General features: G+C 48.2%; 11 protein-coding genes across 11 annotated transcripts; 5 read left to right on the plus strand and 6 right to left on the minus strand.

Annotated features, from left to right (window-relative positions):
- Positions 1-280: 280 nt before the first annotated feature.
- On the plus strand, positions 281-967 carry MGYG_01593 (hypothetical protein; the record flags this gene model as incomplete). Its single annotated transcript, XM_003177470.1, has 2 exons — positions 281-832; positions 893-967. The coding sequence occupies 2 exons, from the start codon at positions 281-283 to the stop codon at positions 965-967; spliced, it is 627 nt and encodes a 208-aa protein (XP_003177518.1).
- A 352-nt stretch (positions 968-1,319) lies between these two features.
- MGYG_01594 (AP-2 complex subunit sigma) lies at positions 1,320-2,106 on the plus strand (the record flags this gene model as incomplete). The annotated part of the gene is made up of 5 exons (XM_003177471.1): positions 1,320-1,354; positions 1,418-1,457; positions 1,513-1,542; positions 1,668-1,898; positions 2,005-2,106. 5 exons carry the CDS (start codon positions 1,320-1,322, stop codon positions 2,104-2,106), a joined length of 438 nt encoding a protein of 145 aa, XP_003177519.1.
- Positions 2,107-2,923: 817 nt separating this feature from the next.
- Positions 2,924-4,660, minus strand: MGYG_01595 (AMP-binding enzyme domain-containing protein; the record flags this gene model as incomplete). The annotated part of the gene is made up of 2 exons (XM_003177472.1): positions 2,924-4,357; positions 4,421-4,660. The coding sequence occupies 2 exons, from the start codon at positions 4,658-4,660 to the stop codon at positions 2,924-2,926; spliced, it is 1,674 nt and encodes a 557-aa protein (XP_003177520.1).
- Positions 4,661-7,798: 3,138 nt separating this feature from the next.
- MGYG_08937 (hypothetical protein) lies at positions 7,799-9,168 on the minus strand (the record flags this gene model as incomplete). Its single annotated transcript, XM_003177473.1, has 2 exons — positions 7,799-8,215; positions 8,305-9,168. 2 exons carry the CDS (start codon positions 9,166-9,168, stop codon positions 7,799-7,801), a joined length of 1,281 nt encoding a protein of 426 aa, XP_003177521.1.
- A 254-nt stretch (positions 9,169-9,422) lies between these two features.
- MGYG_08938 (hypothetical protein) lies at positions 9,423-10,292 on the minus strand (the record flags this gene model as incomplete). Its single annotated transcript, XM_003177474.1, has 4 exons — positions 9,423-9,536; positions 9,665-9,683; positions 9,858-10,117; positions 10,173-10,292. 4 exons carry the CDS (start codon positions 10,290-10,292, stop codon positions 9,423-9,425), a joined length of 513 nt encoding a protein of 170 aa, XP_003177522.1.
- A 690-nt stretch (positions 10,293-10,982) lies between these two features.
- Positions 10,983-12,332, minus strand: MGYG_01597 (phospho-2-dehydro-3-deoxyheptonate aldolase 1; the record flags this gene model as incomplete). The annotated part of the gene is made up of 1 exon (XM_003177475.1): positions 10,983-12,332. The coding sequence occupies one exon, from the start codon at positions 12,330-12,332 to the stop codon at positions 10,983-10,985; it is 1,350 nt and encodes a 449-aa protein (XP_003177523.1).
- Positions 12,333-15,142: 2,810 nt separating this feature from the next.
- On the plus strand, positions 15,143-16,947 carry MGYG_01598 (hypothetical protein; the record flags this gene model as incomplete). The annotated part of the gene is made up of 3 exons (XM_003177476.1): positions 15,143-15,355; positions 15,421-15,635; positions 15,720-16,947. 3 exons carry the CDS (start codon positions 15,143-15,145, stop codon positions 16,945-16,947), a joined length of 1,656 nt encoding a protein of 551 aa, XP_003177524.1.
- A 1,141-nt stretch (positions 16,948-18,088) lies between these two features.
- Positions 18,089-18,470, plus strand: MGYG_01599 (hypothetical protein; the record flags this gene model as incomplete). The annotated part of the gene is made up of 2 exons (XM_003177477.1): positions 18,089-18,250; positions 18,327-18,470. The coding sequence occupies 2 exons, from the start codon at positions 18,089-18,091 to the stop codon at positions 18,468-18,470; spliced, it is 306 nt and encodes a 101-aa protein (XP_003177525.1).
- Positions 18,471-18,855: 385 nt separating this feature from the next.
- On the minus strand, positions 18,856-19,766 carry MGYG_01600 (hypothetical protein; the record flags this gene model as incomplete). The annotated part of the gene is made up of 3 exons (XM_003177478.1): positions 18,856-18,896; positions 19,054-19,428; positions 19,598-19,766. The coding sequence occupies 3 exons, from the start codon at positions 19,764-19,766 to the stop codon at positions 18,856-18,858; spliced, it is 585 nt and encodes a 194-aa protein (XP_003177526.1).
- A 173-nt stretch (positions 19,767-19,939) lies between these two features.
- On the plus strand, positions 19,940-21,308 carry MGYG_01601 (hypothetical protein; the record flags this gene model as incomplete). The annotated part of the gene is made up of 6 exons (XM_003177479.1): positions 19,940-20,229; positions 20,288-20,446; positions 20,523-20,548; positions 20,618-20,741; positions 20,798-20,909; positions 20,985-21,308. 6 exons carry the CDS (start codon positions 19,940-19,942, stop codon positions 21,306-21,308), a joined length of 1,035 nt encoding a protein of 344 aa, XP_003177527.1.
- A 577-nt stretch (positions 21,309-21,885) lies between these two features.
- MGYG_01602 (DUF292 domain containing protein) lies at positions 21,886-23,123 on the minus strand (the record flags this gene model as incomplete). The annotated part of the gene is made up of 2 exons (XM_003177480.1): positions 21,886-22,914; positions 23,103-23,123. 2 exons carry the CDS (start codon positions 23,121-23,123, stop codon positions 21,886-21,888), a joined length of 1,050 nt encoding a protein of 349 aa, XP_003177528.1.
- Between the last annotated feature and the right edge of the window lie 92 nt (positions 23,124-23,215).

The raw sequence follows: 23,215 nt of genomic DNA on the forward strand, positions 1-23,215 counted from the left end.
TTAAGTGTAAAACAGTAGCCCACGTGACAATCACAAGGGAGTAAACAGGCCGCATTCCAGACTCTCCAATTGCATGTAGCTGCGACTAATATCTGCCTATCGGGTTTCGTTGCCCGTCATCTTTCTCCTCCTGCATCGACAGGAGCTGAAAGCTGGTGGCTGAAAGGAAATTATTTAAGCCTTCGATCTATTGCAACCGAGTATCCTCAATGTTTGGTTCTGCTCTCTTGGATATGTTCGTTCTTCATATACGCCTAGAACTTTCCAGATAACTTCAAGCATGGTAGTATATATCGTTTACGGGTTCCGGTGGTCGAGAGTTGGTACACTCACGGCACCAGGGATTCGTCCACATATTGTGATAAACGACCTTCTAGACGCTGCCTCCGACTATATCCAAGAGCCACGCACAGCGAAAGAGGTAATACAATCGTTTGAACGAATCGACGCCAACATACCATCTCATATCCCGGATCTAGCCTTGATAGAGCAATATGATCCGGAAGATACCAGGACATCTACTCTCTGTCAACCGTACGCTTTTGTCTGCTCGAAAGTGGTCCCAATTGGAGATGGCTCGGAACCACAGTTCAATTCCTTCCTAAGCCTTGACCTAGAAGATTTCATAAGTAAAGGCCCTGGCTTATCGGCAGAAGCATTGGCCACATTTGCGAACCTAAGGGAGGTCCTAGCTCCTGGCGAGAAAATTGGATGGTGGATAGTATATAACGGGAACCCTGAGAGGTTTTCTTCGGACGGCGATGAAGGGTCGGATTCGGACGCTGAGGGAGGCAATGAGCCAGAAGAAATGAGCCACAAAAGTGGTCAACCTGTACGTATATTCGATAAACTCCTTTTATTTCGTTCCCGCAGCTGCTGATAATCTTGTTAGCCCATTAGATCTCCCAAACCTCCAGTTGTTCCGCCAAAACCCAAGCTTAATCTTCCGATGAGGGCTAAAAAGTAATCGAGGACAAATTCCAGGAGCTTGCTGTGAAATAGTTTAATGACCCTAAGAATGTTTCGTTGTATGCTATTCAAAGTGGCTGTAGCCTTATAGAGACCATATTATGAAGTAATGTCCAGCCTAAGGGCAAAACGTAGTCACAAGCGCGAATGACGGCAAGCTTTTAGCTCTATTGATCTCTATGATTATGTAAGTAGGAGATAAGTGTCTTGGCTCTGACTTCATCAAGAGAAGTTCAGAACAGCTCCCCAAGGCGCAGGGCAAAGCAACACATCGCCGGGATTTCAACGGGCGATCAATCCATTTCGGGATGTGATACTGCCCGAATACATATTTGCTAGTCAATGAAGGCATGGTTCTCTCATTCATCATCGTCCAGAACCGGCAGTAAGTATTATCGGCCATCCGGCGCTTATCAGTTAGAGAGAAGGTCCTGACGCGTTACTTAAGGGGCAAAACACGCCTGGCAAAGTGGTATGCGCCGTATAACGTGAGTGTGCCCTCTCCGAAATGTGCTTATTTTGACTTAGACTAACCCCTTGTAGGATGACGAGAAAGTGAGATTAAAGGGCGAGGTGCGAACTCCTATACTACCATTTTTGGTTCTCTTTGGCCATTTCTAGTCGTTGGCGCCCAGTCAACCGTATACATCATTGCGCTGCGTACCAACAACTCTAATATTGGATCGGACACTCTCCAGGTTCATCGCCTTGTTGCCCCACGAGACCAGAAATATCAATCGAACTTCGTCGAGTTTAAGCGGAGCACCAAGATTGTGTATAGGCGATATGCGGGTTTGTTCTTTTGTGTCTGTGTTGATGCAAACGACAACGAGCTAGCATACCTGGAAGCCATACATTTCTTTGTGGAGGTCCTGGACCAGTTTTTTGGTAACGTTTGTGAGTTGGATTTGGTTTTTAATTTCTACAAGGTGGGTTATATGATGCTACAGAAACTTTTAGTTAATGAATTATGTCTGGCTGCAATAATGGAACTCCAGCATGCAGGGTTGGCTAACTTAATTCTATATTGAATAGGTTTACGCAATTCTCGATGAAGTGTTTCTTGCTGGTGAAATCCAGGAGACCAGCAAGCAAGTAGTGCTCACGAGGTTGGAGCATCTAGACAAGCTTGAATAGGCATCTAGAGCTATAAAATACCCAACGTGCACCGTTTTTGGTACTCACCACCTTATACTGGTTAGGCAGTGTATATTAATTGGGTTGCACAGAGTTTCATAAGCTAAATGAAATACTTATAATTTGTATAGAATAATATCTTTTACGCCAAATAGTAGTACAGACCATTTTTCTCGCGATTTATATAAATGCTAGGTGAGAGAAACGCTATACTAAGAGGCCCCTTCTAGGCCCACGCATCGATATCATCTAGGGTGAGCGTAGGGTGAGTATCAGTACCCAGCTAGATGTTGGGAACACTTTTGTCTCTAATACTATGAACGATAGCTTACACTCCTTTGATGCGCAGATCAATGGAGGCATCTTCGATATTTCATTTTGTTCCTACCTTTTTCCTGCCTCTTCTATCAGCATCCAGATAGAATACAATCCTTGTTCATACACAGCTGGATTTAGCTTTCTGATATTGGGAAGTTTAAGTTTGAAACTATGCTTAATAATAAATATTAAGGGGCGGTTGGTTACATAAGCATTTCTATTTCAACTTCCAGGAACGAACATCTTAAAAAGCGAGCCAACACGCGTGAAGTGAATTGCAATTAGGGCAATTGAACTTAAAATATCTACTATTAGATATCATCGAGGCATTGAGCGTCGATGAAGAATTGCTTATAGGAAAATAAATCCGAATAATAAAGAAACAAAGCAGAACCCATGTCCATATCGCACTCTTGAGCAGTTCAAAGAGCTCAGAGCTAGGAAAGCAAGGCCGCCATTGAAATATTCAACGTTTCATAACAAACCTGTACCGATTAGTCTAGTTAGCCAAAACCGGGGGCACAAAAAGGCCAGTCGCCATTGGCTTTTTCTTCTCGGGAACCATGGCCTTCAGTTTTTTGCGGTCAACCTTGAAGCCAGTCGTTGGGTAGCTCGAAAGCCAGTGAATGCCTCCTGTGAGTCGTCTCAGACCGGTCAATCTTTCGGCTGCAAACTTCTCAACTCTTGTCTTTGCCACCTTGCTGTTATTGGCATATTCGGGCTTTAGAATGACGAAGGCAGATGGCTCGTCCATCTGCGTGTCGTAGTTCCGAGTACCAACTACCACGACACTGGCAACAGCTGGATGTTCAAAGATCACTGATTCAAGCTCACTGGCAGAAACGTGAGATCCATAGCCTTCGCCAACCTTCAGGAGCTCCTTGATACGGTCGATGATGTAAACATTACAGTTCTCGTCGATATAGCCGTAATCTTTGGTATGGAACCAACCCTCACTATCAAAGTCTTGGTTTGCGGCCTCGTTGTCCTTATACCCCTTGTATCTTGCGAGCTTGTTGCGGACAAGAATTTCTCCTTCTTCTCCCATACCGCATTCTGCCCCAGTCGTTGTGTTGATAACCTTAGCCTGGATTCCATTTACTAACGTACCACTTGACCCGGTTTTTTTGGTCGACTCGTCCAACTGGATAGCAAGAAGCATGGTCTCGGATGTTGCCCATTCTAGAGTTAAATGTACACCTCCGAAATTTTTGGAAACTGTACGGCGCAAGTTTTCGTGAATGGGTGCTCCCGCGGTCAACATCCACTTCACACTACTCACATCGACGTTGCTAACATCACACCGAGCTAGCCTAGCAGCAAGTGGAGGCGTGATGAAAAGGAAGGTTATCCCATGACGCTCAACGACTCCAATGTTAGATTCATCAAGGGTACCTTCTGCGAGAACCACCGGGATACCCAACATGATGTTCAAGCCCATCATCAACTTGGCATTAATGAAGAACCCAAGGGATAGAGGAGACAGCCAGACGTCATTATCAGGGTCCGTGTTATCAGGAATCGTCCTCTTTGTAGCTTCCATTGTGGCAATGAAGTGAGCATCGCTTGTGATAACCGACTTCATAGTCCCGGTGGACCCACTAGTTCTGTTGATGAACGCTTCGTGTTCATCTGCCTCCTTCTCGGTATTGATCTCAAAGACGTTTGCATTTGGGTCCCCGATCTTAATTAGATCCTCCATGCATGTCCATCCATTCTTATTTGCGTCCATTGTCATCAGAGGAATGACGCCGGCCAACACGGATGCCACCTCGGCCAGGAATAAAACCTCTGAGTCCGTGATCAGAAGTTTGGCCTTCGCCTGCTCAAGCCTGGCTGCCACATCTGTTTCTGACATTTCCTTTTGAATTGGAATCAATGCAATAGTTGCACCGCTAGCTATGGCTCCATAATATGCTATTGGATACTCGATCTATGAGTTGGACCTTTCGCGTTAGAAAACTTCCTGCATATTTAAGTTCTAAGGAAACCGTACCCGGTCCTTGGCCAGGATGCTCACAACATCACCAGGCCTGATATCGTACTCCGTGCGGAGAGCGTGCGCAAATTGCTTGCTTTTCTTTTCCAGGTCTCCTAAAGTCAGGGTGTCTCCTTTTCCATCAACACGATACAGCACACGGCTAGATGGGTATTCTCTGCGGCCATGGCGAAAGACGTAATTGAATACGTCGGAATTAGGAACTGGGGGGAGCTCAAGCTTTGAATCAAAGATCATTTTTGCGGTAGTATATGGCTGGCTTAGAATATACGACACTAAAATTATCGAAGAATAAAAAATATGAGTGCTAAATAAGTTATATTCGAATTATCTGGTTTTTATCTCTGAGTGCTATGCTGCCGATTTCGCCGGATATGGCAGATATTTATATCATTTTCGCTCACCTACACAGGTACAATTTGCTCCTTGTCTGTATTCCATCATGGAGATGGAAGTGGCCCCAAACTCCTCGAAGGCAAGATAGATCCGGGTAAGTGTTGGGAGCATCCAATTCTGTGTCGGCACCTAGCGGTTGATGATTCCTGACTCCTAAATACCCACATGGCCTGAGGTGTATGAAGGGGTAAAGATATCGGAGATCCAGCTTCTCAAGGAAGATCCGACAATAATAAGGATTCGATTTATTAAAAGATGGTATTTTCCCGGTACGCGTTCGTCAATATGCTAGATACTGGCCACCCAGGCAGCCGCATACTGACAGTGTGCCTATAGCTCTCCTGCGGGCGGCAATACTTGGATTGTTGTAGGAGAAAGTGGCGTAATCTAGCTTCCATGCATAAAACGGATATACGGCATGTGAGAGCCTTGCATGGATAGGAATTATCTGGGCGTTTGATTAGGTATTCATGCAATTATGCGATGCAGCACCCTCAAAATAACAAGGTAGGAGAGCTAACATAGAGCAGATTTGTTAGGAACAAAACCCGGTTGATTATTATCCGGACAATTCAAGGGAACATCTACCTGGGTAGATTGGAATGACCTCCTTCATCAAATTTGAATGTGATCTGGAATATACCTTGGAATGCCCTGCATCCTCCACGGTACTGCATGTCGGCAAAAGAAGAAAATAACCGTTGTTCGGAGTTCGGGGAAGCCTGTCAATGTGGCATTTAACATATTAATCTACCTTGCTCCAGAGTTCCTTTTCCAGGCCGTTCCGAAAGGATCTTACTTTCTGTTGGATTTTGCCGGCAATTTTGGCCCCATCACTTTTTCTTTTCGGGGGTGTACTTTATTTGGGATACTCAAGAAGTAGGGCTAGTGGAAGATCTACCTCGAAGGCACCAAAGTTCTGAAGTTGACTTCCTTCAAATAGGTGATATATTTGTTTCTAGATGGATAAGTACCAGGTAGGTAATGGGTAGCCACAGCAGCCTCGTCATACCCCCGGTTAACAGCCACACATCAGACTCTTAAGCTGTTAGTCACTGCGTATTGTTACGAACGAAATTGTATACAATTTTATTTCATAGCCGCCCAACGTGGCCTGACTTAAATACTCCTTACAAAGAAGAATAAAATGATGAAGAAGAAGAAGAAGAAGGAGAAGAAGAAGAAAGATGGTTGGCGCTCGCAATGTTTATCATCGTTGCTATGTACGTTGCACTTTGTACTGCTGGCTACCTTCCACAGCCCTATAGTCCGCCAAATCCCCAAGCATAAGCCAAGATCAAACCGTCATAGCAATAGAACTAACCAGATGTATAAGAAATGCGTTGTTTCCCATCTAGTAAATCGATGCAAAAAGTGGGCACTCTTAAGCAAGGGGTATAAGCCGGCCATTGTGTTGACCGTTTTCCAGTGAATGACCATGATCTCACTCATCATTGTGCGGGAAGGTTGGGGCTTAGGAGAGACCAAATACGTAGGTTTGGTCTTGTTCAAATTCAAAATCCCTCGCAGTTATTCCTCCACTAATGGCAATGCAAGTGAAGGATAGTCAGTTGTGGTAAAGAAGGGGGACAGGTACTGTGTTTGCTGAACTGCAAGAGTCCGACGGTCAACCCTCAGAATAGAAACCAGACACTGGTGTAAACGCCCCTACCCACGACTTCTTCCCATCATGGATCGTTGCCTTGCTTTATGTATTGTGTCATCTAATAACTTCAACGGGGTCCAGCCGGCAGCTCTAGGAAAACACGAGCTCTCACATGGCAGAGACCAACTTCAACTCTAAGATTTTCAATGTCTCCCCGGGTATCCTTAAGAATAACCATATCATTCACCTAAAATGATGTTCGAAGAATTCATACAAAGTTCCAAATCTAACGACGTCAACGAGATCGAGATTGCAATGAAATGAACGAACCAAATCGACTGGCTGCGATGCGCTTGAGATGTCGGCGAAATACGGTCCGAAAGCTACCGAAAGTTTGCTTACCTAAATTCAATATAAGCACATTACATCAGCGCTTGTATAAGTCACCTGACCTCAAAATTCGGGAATAATTTCTTATATAATCTACGCCAAAACCTCAACCTCTTTTTCATGACTTTGGGCAGTTACCTTGCAGTTGACTACTTATTTACCGAATAGGTCTGGCAAGCCCATCACGGAGTTAGTAAGTCAATCGTCTGGGCATGAACTGCAGCTCTATCTTTTGCTTAGTATTTAGTGGGTGTGACGAGGACGTTATATTCTAAAAGATGAGTGGAGAGTCCGCTGCATACATACTCCATACTCCGTTTCAGCCATTTGCCTGCTCAGGGGAATGGCAGCAATCAGGTAACTAACATTCCTGAACGACCAAACGGGGGGATGCAAAGAAGAGAAGCAAAGAGAAGAAAAACCAAAGAAGATTGAAAAACAAGCTGCTGCGAAACAGACAGCTCACTTTCCATTTTGTCGCTTTGGTGTTAAAACAGGCCCGGCCCGAAATCCCATTCAGCCTGGGCCCCGTGTCGCGTTCCCAGCCGTCAATCAACGTCATCTCATCTCAGCCAACTGATCTGTGCATCCCTGGGGTCAAGAATTGCTTACTGCATAGCCCTGCGTGGGATGTTGTGCCACTGACTAGATCTAGTTTGTGAGACTGGGCGGGCCTCCTGTTTTGGTGTCTGGTGCTCTGCTGCGAGGCTTGAAGTCAATTTGCGCATGCGGGCATCGTACGTACGGAGTACTTTGATACAATAACTAGCTATTCAAAAAGACACGAAATATTTTATTGAAGGCCATACTGAAACGCAACCCATGCTAACGTGATGGGCATACCAGGGTACATAGGAACATTCCTCAGGCCCATACCGAAAACGCAAGCTGAACATCATTACAACAAAAATAAAAGTCAAGCCAAATGGTATAAGACGAAAGAAATAAACGAATGGACACGGATATCGATCCTCCAGATGGAGCTATACATCTCTCCAATCAGCCTCTAGATTTACCCTTGCGCAAGCCAGGATAATTCTGGTCAGTGGTGTAAGGGTGGCACGATCCAACCTGCCTGCATCGTCTATCTCCATGAGCTTCTGCAGCGTGGGGGCTGGGCGTACGAGCTGGGTATCATCCCGGCATATCTGCCACTGGATCTCATTACTCGCCTTCCACGCCTGCTCTGTGGCGGGGAGGGGCATCTGGAGGATGAGGGCGTCGTCTAATGGTTCAAAATAATCGAAGTGAAATCTGCGGCATCTTGCTGCTAGAACATTGATTAAGTTGACGAAAAAGATACATCGTCGCAGTGATTCAGCGAACCTCCACCGACTCCAGTCAGTCTCTGTGTCCGAGGTGACGGCTTGTTTGTATAAGCTACACAGTCGACGGGTCATCTATCAAAGAAAAAATTATTGTGAGTGGCCTTGGACGCCATGGAAAATGATTCCTTGAGTTTCAATGAATGGGGGCGTGCGGGATTTACCTTTAATAAAAATGAAATATGAAACTCGGCGGCCAGCCCTGATTCCGTCCGTGGCCTATCGGTCTCAGCGGGACCGATTGTTGTTGTTGTGCTCCTATCGTCTAAGGAACTGAGGATTTGGTAAACGCTAACGGCGTGGAGAGCAGCGAGACATGTTTCCGGCTGGTCCACATACAGGTGGAACTCTCGGATCAGCTTCTCCCGCTGGGTATTTATCATGGTGTCAATGAAGCTTGAACTTGACTCGACGCAGCTGTTGTACGCTGAGGCGCAAGCCAGTGCTATACCCAAAGGCTCAGCCATGCCTCCCTGTGCGCAGCGATACAGGCTATGGTGGATAAACGGCGACCAAAAATCCCGCTGAAGAATCTTCTTAGGATAATCACGAACCCTCTGAGACAATTCCTCGAACAGTTCTGTGATGTTATCGGCGACTGTGCTGGGGCCGGGAAGGAAGTTGTTTGCAAAGAAATCATCATCGCAGCTAAAGTCACCATTCGGAGACAGCTCTATGGACGATGGCGCCCCAGATAAAGGAGGCAGCGGCGGCATTTGTGAAAGAGATAGTGGCTCACCGGGGCCTGACATATGAGGAGCAGGCGGTTTCGACATATTATGCTGCTCCTGTGTTTGGGCAAAAAAGGAGAGCAGCTCGCTGGGAAATTCTGAGGGGTAGTCCCCTGTGAGAAAGTTGTCGTTCCATCCCAACGATGATGATAGACCAAAGGTCGGAAGTCCTCCATTATTGATATTCTGGAGTGTGAGGTCTGCATTGCCAACCTCTGGACTCCATGGGAATGCGGCTACACTGCTACTATCCTGAGAATCGGAAGAGGTGGTAATACTACCACCGCCAAAGGGCATACTTGGAACGGGTACAACGGTATCGTGAGCTCCGCTGGCCGAAGCTGAAGCTGTTGCTGTTACTGTGGTATCATTCTAGCCCACACCGAAACCAGAACGGACCTTGATTAACGACTGCTTCGACTCATAAGGCCGTTTTTGCACCCTACGCAAATTTAAAAAAGGAACGGGGTTACATACTTGGTTCACCCGAGCAGTAGGTGGATAGAGACACGCTGTCTGTGCCTGAACACAGCGACTACATGCTGGACGAGTCAAGCAACACCGCAGCTTCTTCTGAGCGCAAGTTTCGCAAGACTTTCTCTTCGAGACTCGCTCATGGTTAGCTGACTTGAGGCAACGACGTCGATGACGGTCTCGAAGATCACCTAAATGTTGGAGTTAGCACTCTGGACCCGATAGTAAGGATAAACGGAGAAAGGAAAAGGCCTGTATACGCCGGCGGTAGGACTTGTTGCATTGGTGGCATCGGAAGTCTTCATCGGCTACAGCAGACTCCATGTCTCCAGGGCAGTCTATGTTCCAACAAGAGAAGTAAAATAATGGACCTGGATGTCACGACAGCTAGTTCAACTATGGTCGATGGGGTCTATCTATTTTGTCTCGGATAGTTACGAGCTTTGACTCTTCGGGTCTTTCAGTATCTCGAGTCACCTTTATTCTCAACAACTTTGGTGCTTCTAACTTACGTAAACCAGGGTGCTGCGTCGAGGATCAAGGTATATTCGAGAATCTGCGACTCCTTTATCCTATGAGAGCGAAAGTGGTAACTGTTGGTGAGCTCGGCCGGATGTCCGAGCCTCCCTTCCTGCCTTTCTGAATACCACGTCACAATAGGAAGATGATACTCACGTCGATCGGGACTTGGGATGCAGTGGACTCGCATAAAGACCACTGGAGGAGTGCTATATTCCTTTTTACGCGTGTGCACTTGTTGTGCTGATCTATTCTGGTATGTAAATGCCTGCCCCAACCCGCCACTCGTCCTTCACGCTTCCACTAACCAGAATGTTAAGTTGTCTTACTCGCATGTCGGCTCGACCGCGTCTGGGATATTTTTGACGCATGCTTGGTTCACTATCGAAAGGTTTCTCGTATATGCACGGAGAATAGTACAGAGCCATATCCCTGGGCCAGTCATATATATCAACAAAACGTGTCTATGTCGTCATCAATATGATGTATGGAGTACATCATGTACATGGCATGATGCACGATGCAAGATGCGAGAATATATATCCCGCCTACGTTACATTACTTATCCCTGCAACACGGCATGGCCGGAAATGAGATTGTAATTCAGCGGTAGTGAAGTCAAGATGACTGTACGGAGCAGGAATTTTATGGTTATGCTCTATTCATAAGTTCGAGAATAAGAATAAACGCCTGAAGAACCGCCCATATCAACGGAAGATTAAAAAATGGATCCAGCTTCGGTCCGAGGACCTTAAAAAGAGTTTTTCCCTTTTTTCCTTTTCTTTTCCTCTGATATATATCTAGTTACTACGTCGATGCCAGCCACCTCGTTGGGTACAGGGGTTGAGTTTTAGTCTCATCCAGTCTGGGAATGTCACTTCTATTTAGTTATGCGGTTATAATACGGAAGATTGTAATCTTGGTCTATATGGAATGATCTCGATTGCAGGTATTTCTATTAGGTGAGGATTCTATATGGTCCAAATTGCTTAAGAATCTATAAAAACAGTGACTGAAAGATTGTTCATCAATTAAGGTAAGACATTATTAATTATCCCTCCTAGATCTTTGAAAAGGGATTCAAGACTAACTCGCGGTTAGACACCATTTCCTGCAGTTTATTGATACTTTGCATCAATGTGTGCTGCGAAGTCAACAAATCCACGAACAACAGTCAAACCCTGCAGGTATGACAGTCTCGGATCACAGAGACTCCGATAATTCGTACCGAGTTTCTCTTCTGAGCCCATGTCCGAGCCGTCAACACATTCAGTGACAAACTCTCCGGTTTGTTCGAGATGGAGACCTCCGAGAGTAGAGTCGTTCTCCCTATGAACACGATAGCATGTCGTTGCCTCCCGCAGGATAGAACTAACATGGCGTGTCTTATGTCCGGAGCTGGCAGTGCAAGTATTGCCGTGGCATGGATCGCACATCCAAAGGGGTCTGTGACCAGACTTGCGAACGGCCTGGATAAGGGGCGGGAGAACCGTCTCAACCTTGTCCGCTCCAAACCGAGTGATGATAGTGATGCGCCCAATATGCTCTTCGTCTTGAGCATTGGGGCAGATGCTGTTCAGCAATTCCACCAATGTTTCTCCAGTCATAGTAGGCCCAACCTTTATACCGATGGGGTTTCGAAGACCACGCACATATTCGACATGGCCGCCGTCAAGCTGTCGAGTTCTCTCACCGATCCAAATGAATGAGGCCGAAGTGTTGTAGCGGCCATCAGTGGAGGCGCTCTCAAGGGGCAGATGAAGAGCCTCGTGCGACGTATAGATTGTTCCTCCATTTGCTCTTTGAATCGCTCCCTCCTCACCATCAGCAGGAGTAGATGGGAAAGACCCCGTTGGTGGTGTGGAGAGCGCGTCTGGCCCGCGCATGAGGTTTAGAGTAGCCTGGGAATGGAAGTATCCAAGCAAGAGTCTATGAGGGTCAGGCTGACGTTCAGACAGCTCGGGTCCGTTGACATTGTGGCCTCTGAATGTAGGCACCTCAGTCCCATCCGCTAGCGTTTCCCATAGAGAAGACCGTGGCTTAGCGTACTGGCCAGCGATTCTTCCAACGGTGGCCACGGGTCGGTTCAGTCCTTGAGCCAGGATATGAGATTGCTCCTCCAGGAGTCTGACCTTCTGGTTGACGACATGAGGACGCACGTCATGGAAGCTCTCGGCACAGTCACCTCCCTGCAAAACGAATGCCTTTCCGAGAGCTGCATCAGCGAATTGACTTCGAGCAGCTTCGACTTCCTCTGGAGTGATCAGAGGCGGCAAATTTGCGATTGTATTGCAGACGTCGTGCAGAGCCTTGGGGTCCTTGTACTGGACTTCTTGAATGATTGTTTTCTTGGTAGTCCATGAGGTTGGACTCCAGGTATCGCTGGACTTAGATGAATTGACAGTCGCTTTCTCCATCGTCGGAAGGCTGCCAAACTTGATGGTTGACTTCTGGGTTGATGCAATCATTGTGATATGCGGATACGATGCTTGATTAGCCTATTTCTAGTGCCTTGACGCCTGATCCCCGGTGCTTGATGTTTGATATTTGTTGTTTGCCGCTTGTTGATCGTGCTTGGTGGTTAGCAATGTCCTTTGGTCGTTGCTCACACTTGACGCTTTATATACCCAAAACTGGCCTCACCTTTGGCATTCCTCAGCCAACTCATCAGTTCGGAGATCATCTGGCACGGTGGTTAACTGTCAACTTGCATGGCTCTGTTAATCCTGTCCTTTCAGAATCTTTGAGATGGCCTAGAATGCTACAACCACAAGGCAAGCTCCATCTGAGCCCGTATATCGCAATTGCCCATCCCTTATGGTCGTCAGATAGCACTAAGGAACCGATCGATTGAGCTCTAGGCTTTTTCCCCTACTACTACAGCCATACTATCGGGAGGAACTGGATATCCTGCATCGACAATATACCCTTCTACCTTTCGGAAGATGTCCGGGTATTTACACCTGATCCTGATACCGTTGAAAAGGAATACATTCCTTTGCTCCTGAGGCACAGATCGTTGAAAGGAATACAGAGGAAGTATAAGGAATGCTTCAATGCCGTATGGATGCGCTGAGATGCACTTGTACATGCCATATTCATCGAGGAGTGCTTCGAGATATGGCTTTTAAAGCTATAATTGGAATGTTATAGCAAGGCCTTACTGTTACCCCTCATCCTCACAGCATATTTATTCCCCGATGCATGTATTGCATCAGAGGAGGATTATTGACTCTTTCAATCCTATCAGAGATTATATTCATCCATTAAAGGCTATGCCTTGTTAGGGAATCTTTCCGCAGTTTTCAGCCAGGCAAAAAGGTGCCTGTCTCACTTTCTCCAGCCAAAGAGAAATGGAAGCGAAGCATTAACTTCGAAAAGTGCTATAACATTAATATTAATTAGTTTTTGAGATGTTTGTCGCAGGAGAATTTGATATGTTGTCTTATAACGGAGTAGCTAAACGTCATTTCGCCGTTCCCCAATTATTTAGCGGATAACTTGACCGTCATAACCCTTCATCTCGCATCATGGCACTAGAGTTAGCTCGCAAGACCAAAGACTTGAAGTATAGTACATCGTCGTTAATATTATGTAGCACCCTTCGTAATAAATATATCGTCGTGTTTGCTTCATCCAAGTCTCGTGCAAAAGGGAGGATGAAAAGACGGATGATATGCCGATTCTCCGTTCATGTCCTCTAAGCCCAGCACCGAGTAACTTGAGAGCAATAAGTAAACGGCCGGAAAGCATGCCATCACTCATCATGACCTAACGATAGTTCTGGAAGGTCGAGTTGAAGGTTTCTCGGGTGGCTATTCGGCACCCCTGGCGATATTATATCTCGCCTATTATCTCGCCCGAGCCAGGCGACCCAGGGACAAGGGGTTTGGCCATGGACAGGGTTCAGGGGCAAACCAACCACGCAGCAAACCTGGTGCCAGCCAACATGCATGGAAGGGGCCAGTGATGGGATCTTATTCCCCGCGGGGAAGCAAGCAGACTCGAGCAGAAGCAGGCAAGGCAAGCAAGCTGGTCCGGCATTCTTGGAGTCTCCCTCGGGCCCGCCGTATCTATCCCGGACAGCCACCACCTTTGCTCACAGCACGACATCGTCGTCCTCGCCTGTCTGTCCCTAGTGCATCCATGGATTCACCCGCTGGCAGACGAGCAATCGACTCCATATAATAAGGACACGGAGGACCCATGTCGTGTTTGCTATAACTGCTGTAAGTGTTTATGTCCGGCCAAACGCAATAATAATATCCGCGGGCGAGTCAAGCAACTCTAGACAGTGGGCCGGCTTCTGGAAGCTCCATTATCCAGAAGATCAGCGTCCCCGGCCTCTAAAACGAGAAACTGTTATCTTTTCGCCATCTCTCTTGCCTTTCTTTCCCCCTTGCAATTCAAGCTGTCACGCTAAAAGCTTGGTTTGCCTGTCGACAGACGGGGATTGGGTGGCTCGTATAGATAGTCAACTTTAGCTGGCTGAGTTGGCTCCCCATGCCCAGCCCAAGCCAGGCTCTTGAACAGCAAACAAGACGCCAAAGGGCAGATCATTTCTTGCGGTTAGTTACATACCAGGAGGACAGCAGCTCGTGCGACCTTCTCGCCCATGATCTGTACTCCGTATGAATGACATGGAGAGCCTCGTGGTGGGTGATACGCCAGCGCCTGAGAGATCGATCCCCTTTCCCCCCAAAACAGCCCGAGGATAGAAGGACGGTCCCCCTCTTCGTGTCCGGCCCCTGACCATGCGATGCCTGGGGTCATTCTCGTTAGCTTCAGCAGTCGACCCCAGGGGCGGGTAGCAAAGGAGGAGGTAACCTTGGTGGAATTGGTGGTCGTTAGTTAATAATGAGAAACCCATAGTGGACAGACGGCCCTGGCATCGGGCAGCCTGCCGTTTTGTTTCTCTGCTTCCGTCTTCCGGCTGCAGCAGCTGAAATTGCCATTCGATATCCTCCGGATATGAATGATTGCGCCTGCAAGGTCGAGGGTCGGACGGGGATAAGCCTTATACACCATTCGTATTATTATTCTGCTCGCTGCCGATATCAGTCCAGTCGCATGGGCCATTGGCAGCGAGGAGGATGGATCTGCCCTTCTTCCCTCCTTCTCCCCACCGGGGACGGGGCAGGGACACGAAGACAACGGCTGGCGAGGTCGAGCAGCAAAAGATATAAAAGCCGACGGCCTGCTGCCCCGAGATGGCTCCAGAGTCCTGCTGTGACAAGTAGCGGATTTTGACCTCGTTGACTGAACGCCTCGTAGCAGCATGAAGTTCGCCAGCTGCTTCATCCAGGGCTCTGCCCTCGCCCTCCTCGCGGGCCTGGGTTCGACCTTTGGCATCGCCGGCTCCAAGTTGAGCAAAGACATGCACGATGCTGCCATGATGGGCTTCGACGAGGAGCTTGCCCTGCGTCCAGAGCAGTTCAAGGCCCTGATGGCCGACAGCAACTTTGCCGGCCCAGTGGCAGAGACCGTTGATGTAGAGTCCCCCCCTTTGCTATGCATATATACGGAAGAAAGACGTCAGACTGACAGGCCGATTAGATGCCAATTGACCACAAGAGCAACAAGACCGGTACCTACAAGCACCGGTTCTGGATCAACGAGCAAGACTACAAGCCAGGCGGCCCCGTCTTCGTGTTTGACTGTGGTGAAGCTGCCGGCCAGAGATACGCAGACAGATATCTCTTCAACGAGACCAACTTCTTCAGACAGCTGACCCAGAAGTTCCACGGCATCGGTATCATCTTTGAGCACCGGTACGTTTCCGTCTACTCTATCAACTACATCTACATGTGCATTGTGCGGGCGGGCGTGGACATATAAAACTAACAGGCGTCAAGATACTACGGAGAGTCGACTCCGTACCCGATCACCGTCAAGACTCCCCCAGAGCACTTCAAGTACCTCGACAACGACCAGGCTCTGGCTGATCTGCCCTACTTTGCAAAGGACTTCAAGCGGGCTGCATTCCCCAAGAACGACCTGAGGCCCAATGCCACTCCATGGGTGATGGTTGGCGGCTCGTACCCCGGCATGCGAGCTGCTTTCACCCGTGACAGATACCCAGAGACCATCTACGCCTCCTGGGCCTCGTCGGCTCCAGTGCAGGCCAAGATCGACATGGCCGTCTACTACGAGCAGGTCTACAGAGGCCTCGTCGCCTACGGCTGGGGCAACTGCACCAAGGACATCCATGCCGCCTACAGATACATCGACCGCCAGCTCTCCCGCAAGGACTCCGCTGCTGCCATCAAGAAGCTCTTCCTCGGCGAGGGAGCAGACAAGGCCAGCAACGGAGACTTCACTGCTGCCCTCATCGTCGCCTACGCCGGCTGGCAGTCCTCCGGCGCTGACGGTCAGGTCGGCAAGTTCTGCAACTGGCTCGAGGTCGACCCCAAGACCAACAAGACCGCCCCTGCTGAGGGCTGGGCTCCTAAGCTCGGAGACAAGGCCATGGCCGAACGATTTGCTGCCTGGCCTACGCTCGCTGAGATGGTCAATGCCAATGCCATGACCAACTGCAAGCAGACCGACAAGTCGAAGCCGCTCGAGTGCAAGCTCGACAAGCCCAGCGAAGACCCAGACTTCATCAGCTGGATCTGGCAGTACTGCAGTGAATGGGGCTACTACCAGGGCGTCAACTTCCCCCAGCACGCCATTCTCTCCAGATACCAGACCAACCAGTACAACCAGGAGTTCTGCTACCGCCAGTTCCCTACCGGCGTCAAGAGCGGATATCTGCCCATCGCGCCGCAGACACACAAGACCAACCGCGCCACCAAGGGCTGGCATATGCGCCCATCCAATGTCTACTGGAGCGGTGGCCAGTACGACCCCTGGAACACCCTTTCTCCCCTGTCCCAAGAGGACTTTGCTCCTCGCGTCGAGGTCTCCAAGGAGATCCCGAAGTGCAACGTCTCCACCGGCCCCAAGAAGATCTTCGGCTACTTAATCCCCAATGCTCAGCACGTTTATGACTTCCGAACCTACTTCGGTCCCGGTCAGGTGTCCAGAGATCTCTTCCATGCTGCCTTGGAGGCATGGCTTCCTTGCTTCAAGAAGCACTAGATGATGATACGTATGAAAATTGGAATGAAAGAATGATTATTATCATGGATGAGTTATCCTAGCGGATTAAAACTCTGTATATATCTCCATTATAGCATTATATATATATATATATATATATATGTATATATATAACCATATGCATGTCTTCTCCCAGGGCAGCTCTCGAGTCCTCTTTGTAAAACAAGGTCTTTTACCCAGCGCAGATACAAGCTTGGTGCGAACTCACTACCTCAATGCGGAAATAGCAAGGGAGATGATGTGTAGCACCATTTTCCCGAACAAAGGCACAATGGCCTGCGCTATTGAGATAGAAAGATAGGGCAAGGCAGAGACGTCTTCGGGGTAATATCATAAAACTATACTAACAGCCTTGAATACCCAAAGGAATCAGTTGTATTCCGGTTTTAGGAAAGTCGACTCCAAAGCATCAATTTGATACGCAACGCAATTTAACCATATCACAGCGAAACTGGTTGATATCACTGCAATCACTCGCACTTGGGTATCTAAATATACTTACCTGCCATTTGGCTACCCGCAAGTCGTAAGCCCGCAATCTGTGCTCCCTAGTTTTGGGCTACCTACAAATGAGAAATCAATCCACCGGACGGCAACCAGCACAACCGACAAAGGAAGGCCAGGGAATAAAAACACCAGCTGCATGTAATATCCTCATGAATGCCGGCTTCTCCGTGACAAATCATGCCACGTGTGTGCGGCCTTGTGAGATTCAGGGGGCCAAATATAGGATATATATCACTGCTTGTAAGGGACGATGTACCGCGGGAAGGCTCTTTCGCCTAACCAGCCATCTTTCATCCAATATCCCCAGCGTAATATTGAGTACGGTCAGCTCACTTGCTGGTCCTTTCACGGCAGATGCCGTGCAATGCTGTGTTGTACATGCATAAGGGTGAAGAATGGTCTGTCCTTGCTGGTTCGCCCGACCCTGCACAAAGACCATCACACCGGCACATCCTAGGCTTCACAAATGCAGCGAAAGAACATACCCAGAGATCAGTGTCGAGGCTTCCTTAACCCATTGACGACAGATAAGGGTGGCCGGCCTTCAAGATGCCCTCGAGAAAAGGTGGGAAGGCAGAAGAAAAAGGAACCAATGCCTACCATCTGATCAGCAATGCCGCAGGTTTCACAGCATCTCGGCACTTACAAGCAGAAAGGCCGAATCCTTCCCATCTCACCAGAGCGGTTAAAGCATTTTCTTGTCAACCATAAAGGAAGTTCGGGGCGAATGTCGGGCTGGAAGAGCAATGATTGGGTATATGGCGTCCAGAGGCCTGTATGCCATGCTCTTTCGGTACCTAACGCTTGCATATATCCGCGTGATACAGTCGCTATGATGAAACGCGGTATAGCACAGGACATACGCTATGGGCCGAATGTCTATTGACCTGGATGTCCTGGATTCAGCGGAGGAGAGCAAATCCCCACGGTCATGGCTTTGGATTTGTCTTGGACTTCGAGACCGTCTATGCTGGAGCCGCGAAAGTTGCCGCTGATATAGCCATGCATTGCACAGGCGGCTTTCAATGCTCACTTTTGTATAATTATCCGAAGTTCTGCTCGAGTAGATGTTGGTTGATAGTTGTCCAAGCTGGCCTGGTGCCTGTAGACTAAACTGTTTCATCCTCCTGTATAAGTAGTTAAACAATCTCAACATGCCGTATACAGTAAAAGGTATCTCGACAGAGTGTACCTTGACGAAGTATTTATGAGTCGTTGTTTATTTGGCTGAATATTTCGTCCACTGATCGCCAGTTCCACTACTTAACGTCTTTTTACTTCCGCCAGCGACCGGTAGCTCTTTCGATTGACTCGTTGGTTACCTTGCACAAGCCTTGAGACTGCCTGTATCACACCAAGATGGCACCCAGGCTGCAACCCTCAGAGATCTAGAAGACAATATACGAAGCCATCGACAGTCACTGAGATGTCAGACAGTTAGGCGAGAAAAATGGCCATGGATCGTGGATATCAACTGAGCATCAACCGAAAAAAAGGGGGGACCGGCGTCAGCAAAGAGAAAACACGCCTTGACTGAGCCTCGATGACAGCAGATACCTAAGTTGGTTAACGAGTTACCGCGACTTCGACTGTGATGGCTATTAATAGCGAAATGGGCGGCTGGTGACACGCAGACCGTCAGCATGTAGCCCGAATCCGAAGAAAGCAGCCAATGTGTGGACGCTGCCAGAGCCCTTCGGCCGATGTTGCGCAGGACAGCCACCACGGACTCTGCTCTGCTCGAGACTTCTTCTAAACGGGGCTGGCGAAGGATATCGTCTGCTTGAAGCCATGCCCTTCTCTCGCCGTCTTCCAAGGGGGCTCTGCGTTTTTCTACGTGGGACGGGCTTTCATGGGCTACCAAAGAGGCCAACGGAGAACTCTTCGTTATGTCTTTGGCCGGGTCTATGGAACGGCGCCTAATCGCTTCCCACCAGGCCCAGTACTCTTCATCTAGGGATAGACAGAGGTAAAGCCGTTATGAGACGGTACGGAGGGATACATGATACATAGCATTTTTCTTTTTGCAGACGCGAGGTTGTACGAGCTGCTTCGCTGTATAGTCATGTCGTGGGTACTTTCGTACGCCATTCTGACCCGGGATACCCTGCTCCCTGCTCACCTCCACGAGCTGATGACAGGATGACGGGAGGGTCGGACAAGCCCCAGGGACAGAGCCCGGAGCCTCTACTATGCCATGATGCTGCCGGATATAAGAAAAATGCAGCGCCCACATAGAGATCAGCATCAGCATCTGGCAGCCTTTCCTCTCTTCTGGCCCCGAATGCCATCTTCACTGAAATAGACGAGCCAGGACAAGGCTGAGAGACAAAAAAGATATCCCATAAGAGAATCACTTCTTGCTTCTTCCAGCTTTCCTTTCCCTCATATACAGATGCTACGAGGCGCAATCTTCTCTACACAAACATCTTCATGATCATGTTGCCGGTCTTTTCAATATTCAATGATATGGACCTCGGAAGAAACGCAGATCGTGATTGCGGCCGCGATCTGTACCCTTCAGGTTCTCATCCGCTCCTTTGTGCGTATTGGCGGGACGTTGAAATGGTTCTCTACTACGCAGCAGCAGAGGTGGCATGCCGATGATACCTGGATGGCCGTCTCTCTCCTCCCGTTATTTCTTAGAACCATATGCATGTGCAAGAACTTTTCTTTCGAGCAACCGCTCTCAAAGGAGGATGAAGAATCATTTCAAAAACTTGTCATGGCGGCCCGCGTGACTTATGCAATGTTGTAAGTGTGCTATCTATGCTGTATATATGTGAATCTGGGGGCTGACTATACCACCTAGTCTATGGTGCATGAAACTATGCCTTCTCCAGTTCTATACTCGACTGGAAACCGGGTCAATCCGAGTCCATCGGGCTATTCAGCTTCTACGGGCGTTTATATTCCTAACATTCATCATTATCATCCTTGCGACATTACTTGAATGCCGACCTATATATGTGTAAGCAGTACCCCCCTATTTACTGGATGTCAATCCATGGACTATATTAATACTAACATGAAACGCCCTCTTTTAGTGCTTGGAGACCAGAGTATACCCATCGTGAGTCTAAGCTACATTATCTTCGTAGCACGGAAGAGTCTGTGAAGCTAAACTATTTGGCCTATGTAGATTCGTGTCGAAAGGGAACCGTGAACCTCCTTTGCATGGCATCATTGAACATAATAACTGACCTTGCGCTTATTCTATTTCCAATACCACTTCTCTGGAGGATGAGTGCTCTTAAATTTCAGACGTAAGTCTACAACATTCCTCTCTATTTGCCTAGGTTCACTTCTAACAATTGCATAGCAAGGTCCAATTAACCCTCCTTTTCCTTGTTGGCACGCTGGTTGTAGCAATTACCATCACCAGAATACCTCTGATTCTCAGTCATTCGGTCTCCCAGCAGTCTCGAACTCTGGTAGGTCCTGTTTCTACCTATACACCCCCTTTTTTCTTCCTCTATACCAGTAGCTAACTTAGTTCATATAACTAGTGGGCCTCAGTTGAGATTGTCTGTTCGGCAGTCACAGCCAACGCGGCATTCTACTACGCTCTATGGAAAGAAAGTCATCAATTCTTCCATCGCTTTGCGCGTCCAGCAGATCAACTCACTTCACAGCTCCAAACTCCGGAAATCTCATCTAGGGGCCTCGGAACTCCTCGTATCTGGGTTTCGAGAATTAGTGAATCCACAACAGGATGTAGAGACAGCTTCGACATCGCGGAATACCACCTACAGCTGACTACACCTAACAGCTCCTTCTTCTCCCACCTGGATAGATTGGAAGCAGGAGAACAACTAGTGGGCAAGGGGTGAAGAGCTTGTTTCAGCCTTCTCTATGTCCTTGATCCAGAAAATTGAGCTCGTTACACTGACTGTTCCTGACAACTAATACCTCTCAATAAAACATGGGAGCTCACTCAGGGGTCAATATCAAGATAACGACGCTGGCACCAGGTGATTCCCTGTATCCGTGGTCACCCAGGACTTGTACTGTTTCCGGGGACTACGCCTGGTGTCTCTGTATACCCAAGGTCTGGATTAAGCCAACTGTCAGGTTTCAGTTGGAGGCAATGTAACAACCCGTCCCGATCATGACGGTTTGTTGGCTGCTAGTGGGTGTCAAACTAGCCTTATTATATTAGAAGGAGGACTCAACTCCCCAGGTTTCCTTTAATGATTAATGACTGTAGAATAGATGTGTTTGTCAAATGATTTCTGCTTGGGGCGACGCTGTACAATCAATGATTTGTGAACTATTTACACTGATGCTTAAAAAATAGGACCACGTAATGATCTTATAACGAAGACATAGAGGACCACAGCACATGCTTCTGGGTGACTATAGGCTGGTATATACATGGGTGGTGCACGGACGTAAAGGAGGCCCAGTTCACTTCTTCAAAGCCGCAAACCTCCGTGCAAGCTCATCCACTTCAGGTATACCTCCAAGTTTACTCGCAGTATCCTTTACGCCGGCAGCATTGCTCGCCTCAGAGCCTACAGATGGCCTTTGTGTAGGCTGTCCTTCGCCCTGCTTCGTTTCTGCAGGGCAAGCACCATTTGTTGATGTCCCTTCCTGCTCGGTTTCTTGTTGTTCAGCTATATCTACATCACCGTATGGAATCCCATGGCTCCTTGCAATCTCGGTCAGATAACTCTCTACTAGAGACTCCGGGGCTTTTCGAACTCGTAGTCTATCCAGTAGAACCTCCGGTAGTTCCACTGGCAGGTCATCATCATCCTGTGCTCTACTGACAAAATCAGCTCCCCATCGTAGAGCTAGTTTATTCTTCACTTCTAATAGACCCGGAATATCACGAGGTATTCGCGCGTAGGAATAGAAAACCACCGCTGCAGAGCGGTCAAGCTCGGGGTCTATATAAACTTCGTATTGCTGTTCTGTGCCATCCTCATCGTAGCCCTCAGCGTGGGGCGCTGGTTCATCCGAGGACTGGCCCGGTTGGCTATCGGCGACGTGTTGTGAGGAAGCGGCAGATGTCGAAGAGAACCCGAAGAGGTTCCAAATTCCCCAACCGCCCCCAGAAGCAGGTTTAGATCCCTCGCCAGCAGGGTGTGAACCAGCTCTACCTCCGCCAGCGGAGTTTCTCGGTCGGGTATCCTGTTTCCCCTTGCCCCTGTGCCGCGCTGGTGTTTTGTTCTTCTTCTGCCCAAAAGCGAGGTGGTCCAGAATATTGGCCCGAACTTGCAGCTGCTCGCAATGCAGCTCGAGCACCTCAAGTGCGGCAATCAGGTTATCGTTCGAAATGACATCTTCCGTCTTGATACGAGCGAAGTCTTCCCGGCCTTCTTTTAGCAGTTTCGCAAGCTCTCGATGCTTTGCCTTAGAGTAGCCTTGCCGTTCTTTTTTGAGCTGACGGAGTCGAAAGACGAGCGCTTGAAGTGCGAATATTAGGTCTTGCTGTTCGACATGAAGAACAAAATATTAGCCTATATCTATAGCTGTAAAGAAACACAGAGATTCAGTGGGTGAACGATGCACTCATGCGATAGAGATGCCGTGGTGCTGGTTGTAAATACAACGACGTCATCGAGAGACTTTGGCGCAATAGTTACTCGTGCAGATAGGAAGTTGAGAAGACGACTTACGGTTTGCTTGGGCAACGGCATCTCTGCTAGAACCAGAAAACCATTTCGTAACACAGTATCGTGTCTCTGGCGTCGTTGTTGTCTGGGCTATGCGCGGTCAGGGAAGAAACGGT

The sequence above is a fragment of the Nannizzia gypsea genome, genomic scaffold (genome assembly GCF_000150975.2).
Source record: "Nannizzia gypsea CBS 118893 supercont1.1 genomic scaffold, whole genome shotgun sequence".
In the NCBI taxonomy this organism is placed as follows: domain Eukaryota; kingdom Fungi; phylum Ascomycota; class Eurotiomycetes; order Onygenales; family Arthrodermataceae; genus Nannizzia; species Nannizzia gypsea.